The sequence below is a fragment of the Microcaecilia unicolor genome, chromosome 1 (assembly GCF_901765095.1).
Source record: "Microcaecilia unicolor chromosome 1, aMicUni1.1, whole genome shotgun sequence".
Lineage (NCBI taxonomy): Eukaryota > Metazoa > Chordata > Amphibia > Gymnophiona > Siphonopidae > Microcaecilia > Microcaecilia unicolor.
The window spans coordinates 620,244,041-620,257,310 of record NC_044031.1 but is presented as its reverse complement, the minus strand read 5'-3'; the positions used below and the strand labels follow the sequence as shown (position 1 = coordinate 620,257,310).

The 13,270-nt window shown below is 45.7% G+C and overlaps 1 protein-coding gene across 4 annotated transcripts in view; it reads left to right on the top strand.

The window, feature by feature from the left end:
* The window catches only part of MFSD3 (major facilitator superfamily domain containing 3), a 96,110-nt gene that overhangs the window by 47,087 nt on the left and 35,753 nt on the right, over positions 1–13,270 (top strand). For all 4 annotated transcript variants that reach the window (XM_030220260.1, XM_030220241.1, XM_030220231.1 and 1 more), the window contains one exon: positions 9,172–9,281. In XM_030220260.1, the coding sequence (XP_030076120.1) occupies positions 9,172–9,281 (110 nt within the window). The remainder of the gene's footprint in view (positions 1–9,171; positions 9,282–13,270) is intronic.

Genomic DNA, 13,270 nt, shown 5'->3' with positions numbered 1-13,270 from the left:
GAGAGTAAACAAGCCACACTTGGATCTTGTTTTATGTGATTGCAGGCTGCACCCCATCGGACGGCCAGGAAGGATGGAGGCCTGAGAAGCCAGAGAAAAGTTCAAGCCGGAGAGGAGAAGGCAAGAGCACTCACCTGAGTCAATTACCGCTGGAGAGGATCTATTAAAGCTGGACATTAAGAACCAGGTTTTGGGGACTTGCAGGGGATAAGGGTCAGATAGAACTAGCTGTAAAAAAAGCCCAAAACCGTTGCCAGGTGACCCCTTTCTCGGAGGGATCATGGTATAGGTGGGCGCCCAGGGAAAGGGCAGGGCCCGAGCCATGTGAGGTGCTAAGAGAAAGATAAGGAACCTGGGGCGGGCTAGGTGACCCCTCCCTCGGAGGGCTCATGGTAGCGTCGGGTGCCCAAGAGGTAAGGGGGGGCTGCAGGAGAAGAGGGTCAGGTAGGGCCTGCTGCAGTGGGAGCCCCTCAAGGCCTGGTGAATGGGAAGGGCCCGAGGCCATGGGATGTGCTAAGAGGGGGGTGAGGAGCCTAGATTGGGGGGGGGGGGTTGGTGAGACCCAGGGATAGAACAGGGATGAGCCTAGAAAGGAGTAAGCCCTCTGTGAAGAATTGCTGCTCCTCAGTGGAAAAGGCTACAAGGGTTGCTGAGGTGGAGCAGCAATTATCTTAAGTGTGGGGGTATGTGAGAAGGGAGAGGCTGTCCTACCCTGGTTAGGCCCCTAGAGGGCGCTGTTCCCCTAAAATGTCCAGGGAGAAGGGCTGGGTGAGTCGCTGAAGGGAGCCAGTAAGGGGAGGTATAGCTGGAGGTCACTAGGACCGGGGAGAGTCCTGGAGGTGGAAACAGGTGCAGCAGGTTATGGGCTGGGTCCTGTTTGGCCATTAAACATTTAATACCCCACCTGAGTGGTGAGGGCGGGAGGAGAGCTAGCAGCGGAAGAAGAGAGCTGGTAGCTGAAGCAGGAGGGCCCCATGTGAAGTACTGGCTGAGCCCTTTGGACTGGTGATGAACTGTGTGCAAAGTAAGGAAGCTGGCTGGGGTAAGAAGGCCCTAGAGTGCCAGGTATAAGCACTGTGTGTTACAAGGACGGACTGAGTGTCCGGGTTACAAGGAAGGACTGGGGTGTTCATGTTACAAGGAAGGACTGTGTGTCCAGGTGTTTAAGCTGGAAGATTGAACTGAGTAGGAAGAACTGTTTAAGCTGGTAAAAGTGTGCCCCAGGAAGCGGGAATAAAAGATTTGTATGAGAAATATCCTGTGGTGAAACTTGACTATGTTTGCCTTTCGAGAAGCAGGTCACCCTGAGCAGAAAGGGGTAGTAGACTAATTTGCATAAAATCTGCATACTGAGCCAGCTCACCCTGAGTGAAAGAGGGACCTGGGATCCTGAGGTGGGAGCTTCATCTTCGCAATCCTTAGAGATGGAAGAGGTTTTCCAGGATTTCAGACAAGCAGATATGGTCGCTCTTCACAAAAAAAGTTGACAGAGAAAAGTGGGAAACTACAGACTGGTATGCCTGCAAGATCTAAGGCAAAATGGTTTTATCAAAGGATAATTGTGCTAAACGAATCTGATTGATTTTTAACTGGGTGAGCAGAGAACTGGATTGAGGATAAGCACTAGATATACAGTAGTCTACTTTCTTTGATAATGGTTCCTCAAAGGAGGTTCATGAATAAACTGAGCAGGCAAAAGTTACCATCCAAAATGATGAACTGGATTATAAATTGGTTGATGGATGAGACAAAGAGAGGTAGTTAGTGGAATTCACTCAGAGGAAAAGGTGAGTAATGCCACAGGGGTCAGTACTGGGCCAAATATTTGAGAGACATTGCCAAAGGATTAGAAGGATCTACAAAAATTAGAATAGTCTAATGTTAAAATGTAATGTGAAGAAGTGCAGAATGACACACATGGGGTTTAGAAATCCAAAGGAGCTGTATGCGCTAGGGGGCAAGTGGTTGATATGCATGGACTGGGAGAGGGGTGATATCTGAGGGTCCCCTTCTTATCATAAAGAAAATTCCTTCTCTGAAACAAGATAGCTGATTGGTCTGGTCTGCAGGGTTTTTGTCCTCCTTTGAATATGGATATTTTTAATAAGCTTTATATTATTTGATCTTTACGCTGTACCTGCCATGAATCTGCTCATGAGAAAGGAGTATGTATAAAAAAAATAGAATATGAAAAGTTTGTTTTACTTTCTTCTGTCAGAAGAGTTTTGCTCCTGCTCCATTGGGCTTTGAGCTGAGTCTGAACATTCATTTGCAGCTCATCCTTTCAGAACCCCGCAGTGGTTATTTTACTATTGTTATGCTGTTAAACAACTTAGGTTGTATTATGTCAGGCTATATTTTGTACACAGTCATGGACGAACTCTTCATAAAGATGGTTAATGAATTCTAATAAATGAGGGAAATGCATTAATACAAAGCAGTCACTAGGGGTCACTGTTGTATAGTGATGAGACTGTCTCCAACCCAAACCCCCCTCCCCGGGGGATATGAATATTGTTTCCAGAGCATTTCCAACTCCAACCAACCTGGGAATCAAAGCTAAGACAAATAGGCTTAGCAGAACATGAAACTGTCAGTACCAGACAGCTGTTAATTATTTCTACCTGGTCTCCCTAATTAGCAAACACCTCTATAAAGACTGAAAATCTCTTCCTCATAGACCAGTGAAGTGTCAGGGCCAGATGCACTAACTCCACGGAAAAAGCCCTTCCCTTACCGATCCCTTAGCGATTCGGAAAAAAACGGGCATGCATGAAGGAAATCGCATGCAAATGAGCTGATTTCCTTCCTAAGGAGGGGAAGCCAGTCGGCCAGCTGAGCATGCGCAGAGCAGCCATGCGTTATGCGTGGCTGCTCTGCGCATGCCAAAGACGGCTTCATACACGCAGACAAGCTGCGTGTATAATTGCTGTCTACAACCTCCAATAAATTGCCGGTCTTTGGCATTGTGCAACAGAGGGAGAGAGCGGGACCCTGGAAAGAGAGAATAAACGAACGATCCGATGGAGATCCAGGTTTCTCAGCCAATCACAGCGCGTTTAGCTGACACCAGTGACAGCTAAACGCGTTGTGATTGGCGAGAGAGAGACCTGGGAGGGCATAATCACAAGGGACATCCAAATAGTTTTGATTTGGACGTCCTCGCACGTCCTGATCTCTAATTCTGATGGTCATTTCGGGCACCTTAGTCGTAATTAAAAAACGTCCAAGAGAAGGACGCGTATCACAAAATCGGAAGAAAAAAAACATCAACAAGTGCTCGTCAGGAACGTCCTTTTTTTTTTTCGATCGAGTGAAGGACGTCCAAGTGTTAGGCATTGGAAAGAGGACATCCCTGATGAGCAATTGGACGTTTTTTTTTCTTCCGATTTTATGATGAGCGTCCTTCTCTTCCCACTGGTCTCCCTTGATCTTTGCATGGGTCCTGCTCACAGCAGCCCCAGCCAGGAATTAACAAAGGGTGCAGACCTCCCGTTAGGTTTTCCACAGTAAAGGTAGGGACTGCTTTTGTGCATGGGGTCGGAAAACGGCTGTGCATCTGCCTTGCATTCACATTATAATACTAATTAGCTCATTATAATAACTTTTAGATCATTTGCATTCCGTTTTCGTTAGTTGCTACCGTGACAGGAAAATGGCTCGGAGAACCCTTTTGTGCATGTCTTGTTGTACTACTTGCTCGCTAGACTGGCTAGAACTAATTTAAAAACCACGTTGCTGGCTCGTTAAGTTTAGTGCATCTGGCTCTCAGTGTGGGAGCACTAGCTTCCTTCTCTCAGCTGTTTTGAGGGTTTTCTTTGGGAAGTCTGCCTGCAGTTCTGCCACCATCTTTGTGCAGAAAGCATTTGTCTTTAAGTAACTGCTGGATTTTTAACCTTTGGCATTCAGAGTGCTATGTTTTCTCCGAGGACAAGCAGGCTGGTTCATTCTCACAAGTGGGTTGACGTTCCGCATCGGCCCGGGAACTGACATAATAAATAGCAAAAAATTTGCTAGAGCCTTCTGACGCGCGCTCTGCGCTTGACTGGGCATGCACAGAGTGCCTTCTCACCCGCCATGCTCTTCAGTTCTCTTTTTTCCGCACAAGGAGCAGCAGATTTTTCTGTAGCTCCTTCTTTGCCTGGGAATGGGCCTTCAGTGCCTTTTTGTGACGGTTTTTCACCCTTTTTTTCTCTTGTTTCCGTTTATTTCTTTTAAAAAAAAATACAGTTTCCTTTTATTTTTCCATAGATTCATTTTGGCCCGTGTCAAGTTTTCTTTCTTTTTTCATTGCGGCCGTAGTTAGGCCTGCTCGGTCAAGTTTCTTCTCCCTTTGTGCCTTTTTTTCTGGCACAGTCGCGTTTTTTAATTTCGCCGGAGCTGTCTTCCCTTTCATGTCATCGAAGACTCCCAGTGGCTTCAGTCGTTGTACTTGTTCGGCAACCTGAGTCCACACCGGCCCCACAGCCTGTACTGATGGCGGCTCTCGACGAGCGACTCTGGGCCTTTCTTCCAGAGCTGTTAGAGGCCTTTATGCAGCGATGTGCATCAGCATTGGGGGTACCTGCACCTACCATGCCTTCCGCTGCGGCCCCGCCTGGCCCCCAGCTCACAGTGCGGCCTCCGACACTGGCACCGCCTGTGGTTCCGGTGTTGACTGCCACCCAGGCTGGTTCTCCTTCAACGTCAGTGGAGGAAGCTTTACCGGAGTCCAGGCACGAACTGACCTCTCGACGCAGTTCTCGAGGCCATGGGTCTTCGAAGTTGAGGCAGGCCTGGTCTCAGGCTTCCCTGAGGAAGTGCTATCCGACACCGAGGAGGAGCGTTCGTGGGAGTGTGAGGAGGATCCCAGGTACTTTTCCTTCAATGAGTCCTTTGGGATTTCTTCAGAACCTCCCCTCTACCTGAGAGACGGCTATCACCACCTGAGAGCCTCTCTTTCACCTCGTTTGTGCGGGAAATGGCTGAGGCCATACCCTTCCCAGTAGGAGGATGAGCCCAGGGCTAAGATGCTTAAGGTCCTGGACTACACCTCTCCACCTAAGCAGGCAGTGATGGCCCCTCTGCATGAAGTAATGAAGGTACTCCTCATTCAGAACTGGGCATCCCCTCTGTCTATCCCTGTGGTCCCCAAGAAACTTGACACCCAGTATCAGATCCACGGGGAACCTGGCAAGGTCTCAGTTACCCCACTCCATGGTGGTGGATGCTGCTCTCAAGAGAGCCAAGAGTACTAGGGACTATGCTTCGGCTCCCCCAGGCAGAAAAGCTAGAACCTTGGACTGTTTTGGGAGAAAAATGTATCAGGCCGTAATGCTTGTTGCCCGTATTCAATCATACCAGCTCTTTACGAGCATCTACTTGCGGAACTTGGTGAGGCAGCTGTCTGGCTTGGTTGATTTACTCCTTCCAGAGCATGCCGAGCCTTTTTGCCAGTTGGTCAAGCAGCAGAAGGAATGTCACAAGTTCTTGGCCAGGGGCACTTAGAACACTTTTGACGTGGCATCCAAAATCCCTGCCCAGGGTATAGCGATGTGCAGACTCTCATGGCTGTGCGTCTCTGACCTGGACCATTCGGTTCAGCAGAGGATGGCAGATGCCCCATGCCAGGGAGGGGGGGGGGGGGATAATCGTTTCAGAGAGAAGGTAGAAGAACTAGTTGACCAGATCAAGAAGCATACCGATGCTATGTCTTCTCTCTTCCGCCAGGTGCCTTCTGCTACCACCTCCTCATCCAGGAGGTATTTTTGGTGGGTCCCAGGGTACTTCTTACGCCTATTCTAGGCGTAGGTATGCCCTGGCGGCTCGCTTGCCTACTCAGGCTACACCCCAGTGCACTAGTTTCTTGTCAACAGTGGTCCCCTAAGGCCCCTGCTGCTCCCCAGCAAAAGCAAGGGATGAGCTTTTAATTGGCTCCAGCAGAGCATGGCCACCATAAAAGTGTCCGTGCTGGACGACTTACTGGTCAGGGGGAGGTTAAAATTTTTTCACCAAAGGTGGCCTCTCATATTCTCCGACCGGTGGGTTCTTCAAATAGTTCGTCTAGGATACACCTTCAATTTGAAATCCAAACCTCCAAATTGCCCACTGAGAGCTCATTCATTCAGCTCTCAGCACAAGCAGGTGCTTGCAGAGGAACTCTCCGCCCCTCCAAAGGCCCATGCGTTCAAACCCGTTCCACCAGGAAAAGAAGGGTAGGGATTCTATTCCAGGTACTTCCTTGTGCAGAAAAAACCAGGGGGGGGGGGGGGGGGGGGATGTGACCCTTCCTAGACCTAAAGGCCCTGAACAAATTCCCAGTTCGAGAAAAGGTCAGGATGGTTTTTCTGGGCACCCTTCTTCCCATGATTCAGAAAAACGATTGGCTATGTTCTCTGGACTTGAAGGATGCATATACACATATCCCGATACTTCCACAGCTCACAGGAAGTATCTTCGGTTTCGATTGGGAACACATCATTTTCAATACTGCGTGTTGCCTTTTGGCCTTGCGGTAGCTCCCAGGGCCTTTAGCTGTAATTGTAGCATTGTTAGGCCGACTGGGAGTCCATGTGTTCCCTTATCTCGACGATTGGCTGGTAAAGAGCACCTTGGAGGACGGTGCTCGGGAGTCCATGCGGAAGACTATTCAGGTGCTCAAGCTACTAGAGTTCGTAATAAATTACCCCAAGTCCCCTGTCCAGCAATTGGAATTCATAGGAGCCCTGCTGGATACACGGACTGTTCGAGCCTATCTCCCGGAGGCGCGTATGGACAACCTTCTATCCCTCGGATCCAAGGTTCGGTCATTGCAGCAAGTCACAGCTCAGCAGATGTTTTTCTCCTACATTGGGGAACAAGCCTTCTGTATGTGTATCCTCCCATACCTCTGGTGCACCCTACTGGCCGCATCAGATATGGTTCCCTCTTCTTCTGGAATTATCCTCCAAAGAACCGTGGAGATTGGAGTGTTTTCCAACCCTCATCACTCAAAACGAGGGGTTGCTTCTGCATCCCAACCTCCAGTCTCTGGCTCTCACAGCCTGGATGTTGAGAGCCTAGAATTTGCTTCCTTGGGTCTTTCGGAGGGTGTCTCCCGGGTCTTGCTGGCTTCCAGGGAAGATTCCAATAAGAATCTTTTACATGGAGTAGGTTTGCTGTCTGGTGTGACAGCAAGGCCTTAGATCCCCTTTCTTGTCCTACACAGACCCTACTTGAGTACCTTCTACACTTATCAGAGTCTAGTCTCAAGACCAACCCCATAAGGGTTCACCTTAGTGCAATTAGTGCTTATCATCAGCGTGTAGAAGGTAAGCCTATTTCTGGACAGCCTCTAGTTGTTTGCTTTTGTCAGAGCCCCCTGTCAAACCTCCGCTAGTGTCATGGGATCACAACGTCGTTCGCACCCAGCTGATGAAAGCTCCTTTTGCACCACTGAATTCCTGCCATCTGAAGTACTTGACCTGGAAGGTCGTTTTCTTGGTGGCTGCTACTTCAGCTCGTAGGGTCAGTGAGCTTCAGGCCTTAGTAGTGCATGCACCTTATACTAAGTTTCATCACAACAGAGTAGTCCTCCACATGCACCCTAAGTTCCTGCCGAAGGTGTGTCGGAGTTCCATCCGAACCAGTCGATTGTCTTGCCAACATTTTTTCCCCATCATGCCCACCCTGGTGAAAGCATCTTGCACACCTTGGACTGCAAGAGAGCGTTGACCTTTTACGTGGAGTGGATGATGCCCTTTAGACTGTCTGCCCAGTTGTTTGTCTCCTTTGATCCCAACAGGAGGGGAGTCGCCATCGGTAAACGCACCATTTCCAGTTGGCTAGCAGATTGCATTTCCTTCGCTTATGCCCAATCTGGACTGACTTTGGAGGGCCATGTCACGGCTCATAATGTCAGAGCCATGGCCGCGTCAGTGGCTCACTTGAAGTCAGCCTCCATTGAAGAGATTTGCAAAGCTGCAATATGGTCTTCAGTCCACACATTCACATCTCACTGCTGCCTAGAGCAGGATACATGACGCGACAGTTGGTTTGGGCAATCAGTGTTACAGAATCTGTTTGGGGTCTAGAATCCAACTCCACCCTCCTAGGCCTGTTTTATTCTGTTCCAGGTGGCACTCGCAACTACTTTGTATATATTTCAGGTTGATCTCAGTTATGTCCTCGCCATTGCGAGGCCCAGTTGACCAAATTGACCAAATTTTATTGTTTTGGGTGAACCTGGATGCTAGGGATACCCCACTTGTGAGAATGAACCATCCTGCTTGTCCTCTGCGAAAGCGAAGTTACTTACCTGTAGCAGGTATTCTCCAAGGACAGCAGGCTGATCATTCTTACAATCCTTTCTACCTCCCCTTGGAGCTGTCTCCTTTTATTTTTCTTTATGCTTTTCTATTAAACTGAAAAGTGCGGTTGCGTGGCGGGCAGGAAGGCACTCCGTGCATGCGCAGTTGACCACTGAGCGCACGTCAGAAGGCTCTAGCAAATTTTTTGCTATTTATTATGCTGGTTCCCGGGCCGACGTAGAACATCGACCCACTTGTGAGAATGATCAGCTTGCTGTCCTCGGAGAATACGTGCTACAGGTAAGTAACTTCGCTTTATCAACAGCAGTAATTGGTGAGATCTGAACTAAGTGGATTGCAGAGATGCCAAGTTACCCAGTTCCATGCTGGAGATTTTGGGACTGTCGTGTATTTCTGACCACCCCATCCTGTTGCATTATCGGACTTGCAATACTGATTTCAATGGGCATGATCAGGCACTACAAATCCCACACTGCTTTGGGTTGTAAGGTCAAAATCAGGACTGGCCAAAAAGTCTCCAGCCTAGAACTGGATAATTTAGCATTTCTGGGATTGTTGTCATTTCTCAGCTGAATTAATGGTCTGACATTGGTTTTCCTTATTTTTTTCCCCATTTTTCTCTTATGATTCTTACACCATGGCTGGATCTTCTCATTGTGGCTGTTATCTGATTATGACTTCAACCTCTTCAACCGGATTTATCATCCATTCCTGTTTGAACATGGTTCTGTTACATGGATGTGGCTGTAATCATCTTTGGATTTGGATTTTGTTACTGGGATGTGATCCCATCTTTGGAGATGGTGTTAATTCTTTTTACACTGTTGTGACTCTGTTACCTGATGGTGATCTTGCTTCCCTCTTGGCATGACATCAATGACAGTTGCTGCAGTCCTCAGCATTATTGTTCAGCATTTCATAGCAGGATTGCTCACCACGCTGACATTTAGCCTGATGATGAACTGTACACAGAGAGCAGAAGAGAGAATCCAGGTATTCAATAGATTAAGCACTGGGTGTTATGTTATTCGGATGGTAATGCTATAAATGGTTGGTGTGCAATAAGACCAGAAACTGATTGTCTGTACGTAAGGATACATTCAAATGTTCCAATTTTGTGCTCACGTAAGCAGTAATGTAACTCTTCAAGGCTGAGAGTCAGATTTTTAGCAGTAGCAGGGGCTTGAACATGTAAGCACTGCACTAATTTGTCATTTGTCATTTCTTTTCTGAATGTGGTGGGCTAACTGGATTGTGAGCAGGATGTGATCAGACTAATGAACTCCTCCCATACTGAAATTACCCATTGTGGGCCAGGCTTATGTATCTGATCAATATACCCTGCCCATGGTGACATACTCAAATACATTCGTTGAGCATGTGCAGTGATAGGTGTGCCTATCTGATGGCTCTGTAAGTGACACAGTAGGATATAAAGTAGGGATGATCAAATAATGCAAGGATCCAAGGAGGTCCTGGTCCAGACTAGATTGCTATAGAGCTTTTTGGATTATATTGTTGGACATATTGCAAAGCAATCTCTACCATAGAGAGCTACAAAGTATAAGGAAGCCTTACTTACCCCTCTGTCCCTGCTACATAGCAATCTAGTCTGGACTAGGACTTCTTGGATCTGTGTTATATTTGGTTGTCCTTACTATTTTTCCTATACTGACTACTTCATGAGGAATATTCTCTTTTCTCTTTGTGGGTGGTTTTTGTTTTTTGTGTGTGTGTAGCAACACACATGCACACAGAATGAAAGATGCATCTATTCAGTGAATCTTTAGAGCAATGGTTTTTACCTCTTTGAAAAGGTGAACAAACATAAGGATAAAGGTGAGCCAGTTGATATTGTGTATCTGGATTTTCAAAAGGTATTTGACAAAGTACCTCATGAAAGACTGCAGAGGAGATGGAGAGTCATGGGATAGGAGGTAGTGTTCTATTGTGGATTAAAAACTGGTTAAAAGATAGAAAACAGAGAGTAGGGTTAAATGGTCAGTATTCTCAATGGAGAAGAGTAGATGCATGTGGGAAAAAGGAACCTGAACTATAGTTACGTGATGCAGTGTTCCACAGTAGGAGTCACCGACCAGGAAAGAGATCTAGGTGTCATCGTTGATGATATGTTGAAACCCTCTGCTCAATGTGCAGCGGTGGCTAAGAAAGCAAATAGGTATTATTAGGAAAGGAATGGAAAAAAATAATGAGGATGTTATAATGCCTTTCTATCGCACCTTGGTGCGACCGCACCTCGAATGCTGTGTGCAATTCTGGTCACCACATCGCAAAAAAGATACAGTGGAATTAGAAAAGGTACAGAGAAGGGCAACGAAAATGATAAAGGGGATGGGATGATTTCCCTATGAGGAAAGTCTAAAGCGGCTGCCGGCTGGGGCTCTTCAGCTTGGAGAAAAGGCGGCTGAGGGGAGATATGATAGAGATCTATAAAATAATGAATGACGTGGAACGGGTAGATGTGAATCGCTTTTACTCTTTCCACAAATACTAGGGCTAGGGGGTACGCAATGAAGCTACAAAGTAGTAAATTTAAAACAAATCGGAGAAAATATTTCTTTACAACATATAATTAAATTCTGGAATTTGTTGCGAGAGAATGTAGTAAAAGCAGTTAGCTTAGTGGGGTTTAGAAAAGGTTTGGATAGCTTCCTAAAAGAAAAGTCCATAATCCATTATTAAGATGAGCTTGGGGAAAATCCACTGCTTATTTCTAGGATAAGCAGCATAGAATGTATTGTACTGTTTTGGGATTTTGCTAGGTACTTGTAACCTGGATTGGCCACTGTTGGAAACAGGATGCTGGGCTTGATGGACCTTCGTTCTGTCCCAGTATGGCAACTATTATATTCTTATGTTTTTCAGTAAGGGCGCGTCTGAAAGATGGTGCTCACATACGTGACACACTGCATACATGAACTTCACAGACCTTTGGTCTGATACAATTTTAATTCTTAGGAACTAAATGTAAACATACTGTGCATCCACAGGACCACAAAAAACCTTATCTCCCCCCCCCCCCCCCCCCCACACACACACACACACATTTTTTCATGGAAGTTATCATACAAAAATTATATGTTTATTCTGATTCTAGTAGCAACATAAATTGCTCCATTGCCAGGCACATTGGGAAATAATTCAAAATCTGAAAAATCCTAACTCGGTATACATGTAGTAAACCTAAGGGTCAAAGAGGGATCACATCAAAAACAATTCAGCAGGTAAACTGGTGAATTGCTGTGTGTGTCTGAGGGGAGAGGGAGTATGTTTTCTCCCCACGTCTTACTGAGTACCTTTATGTGGTGATCCTGTTGTATGAGAACTATACCCAAACTCAGTAAGACAATACTGCTGTAGAAATATGGTATGAAGGAAAAAAGAATACATACTGGCTGCACGTTGCCCAGGACAAAAAGGTAAAATAGTGAAAAACCTTCAGAAAAGGAAAACATCCTGATATAGCCATAGCCCAGGTGGAATTTGTTTGTGGACCCACTGCAACAGGAGATTAACCACAGAAACTAATGAAAAAGTTGAGGATTAAACACTGTTAGGTGGACTCTTGTAGAAAAAAAAGAAAGTACTGCTATTATTATGCTGTAAACACCATATTTGATTACAGAGGGTACACGTAGAGAGCTCATTAGAAAATAGAAGAAAGAGGAAATATATTGAAGGACAAGCTTGAAAGGCAACCAATGCCAAGATTCTTCATTGGACAAATTAAAGAATGGTACCTGAATGCAGATGCCTTGAAACAGCTGAGTGATGCTGTAGAAAGATAAAATAGAGAGGGAGAAAGGGGATTCAAATAGGAGTGCAGGAAGAGAGGTTCAACAGTCATAGCATTTGCAGGCAGGAATGGTGAAGGTTTTTGTGATAGATGAGGTGGAGATGGAGAGAGGAGCTCCATAAATGCAAGACAGAAACACAGAAAAATGAAGGAAGATAAAGACCATATGATCTATGCAGTCTACCCATCCATACCAGCTACCATCCATTCCTCTTCCCTAGAGATTCTATATGTACTTGTCCCAAACTTTCTTGAATTCAGATACACTTTTCATCTCCACTACCTCCACTGGGAGGCTGATCCATGATTTCCTACCCTTTCCGTTGAGAAGTATTTTCTCAGGTTACTTCTGAGTCTGTTTTATTTCACCTTCATACTGTGCCCCACTCTTTCAAGAGCTTCTTTTCAAGTGAAAGAGACTCGCTTCCTGTTCATTTATGCCATGGAAGTATTTAAACATCTGTATCATATCTCCTCTCTTACCTTTCTTCTAAGGTATACATATTGAGATCTTTATGAACCCCAGCTAGTTAATCTGAACTATCCCTAAATACCACATAAAAAAAAAAAAGATAAAAACCACGCTATTAGAATATATGACTTCAAAAAAATTGATTGAATGGCAATCACACCATGGGCCTAAAAAAGGACTAGTGACTTTGAACTAACACAATCCATCATTTATATCCAGTACGAATGCACTGTGCATCGAGAAATTCGCAATGGCACATGTGTATACACAAAAGGCAGTACAAGGCATTATTATAATCTGAGTTTCGTTCTCCATTCCTTTTCTAATAATTCCTAACTTTCTATTTACTTTCTTAGCCACTGCTGCATTGAGCAAAGGGTTTCAACGTATCATAAACAGTGACACCTAGATTCTTTTCCTGGGCACTGACTCCTAATGTGGAGTCATGTGGCTATAGTTTGGGTTCTTCTTTTTCACATGCATCACTTTGCACTTTTCACATATAAATGTCATCTGCCATTTGAATGCTCAGTCTCCTAGTCTTGTCCTCTCGCATTTTTTTCACAATCCTCTTGTGATTTTATCAAGTTTGAATAATTTTGTATCATCAGCAACTGTGTCATCAGCAAATGTAATTACCTCACTAGTTATTCCCATCTCTAGATCATTTATAAACATGTTAAAAAGCAGTGG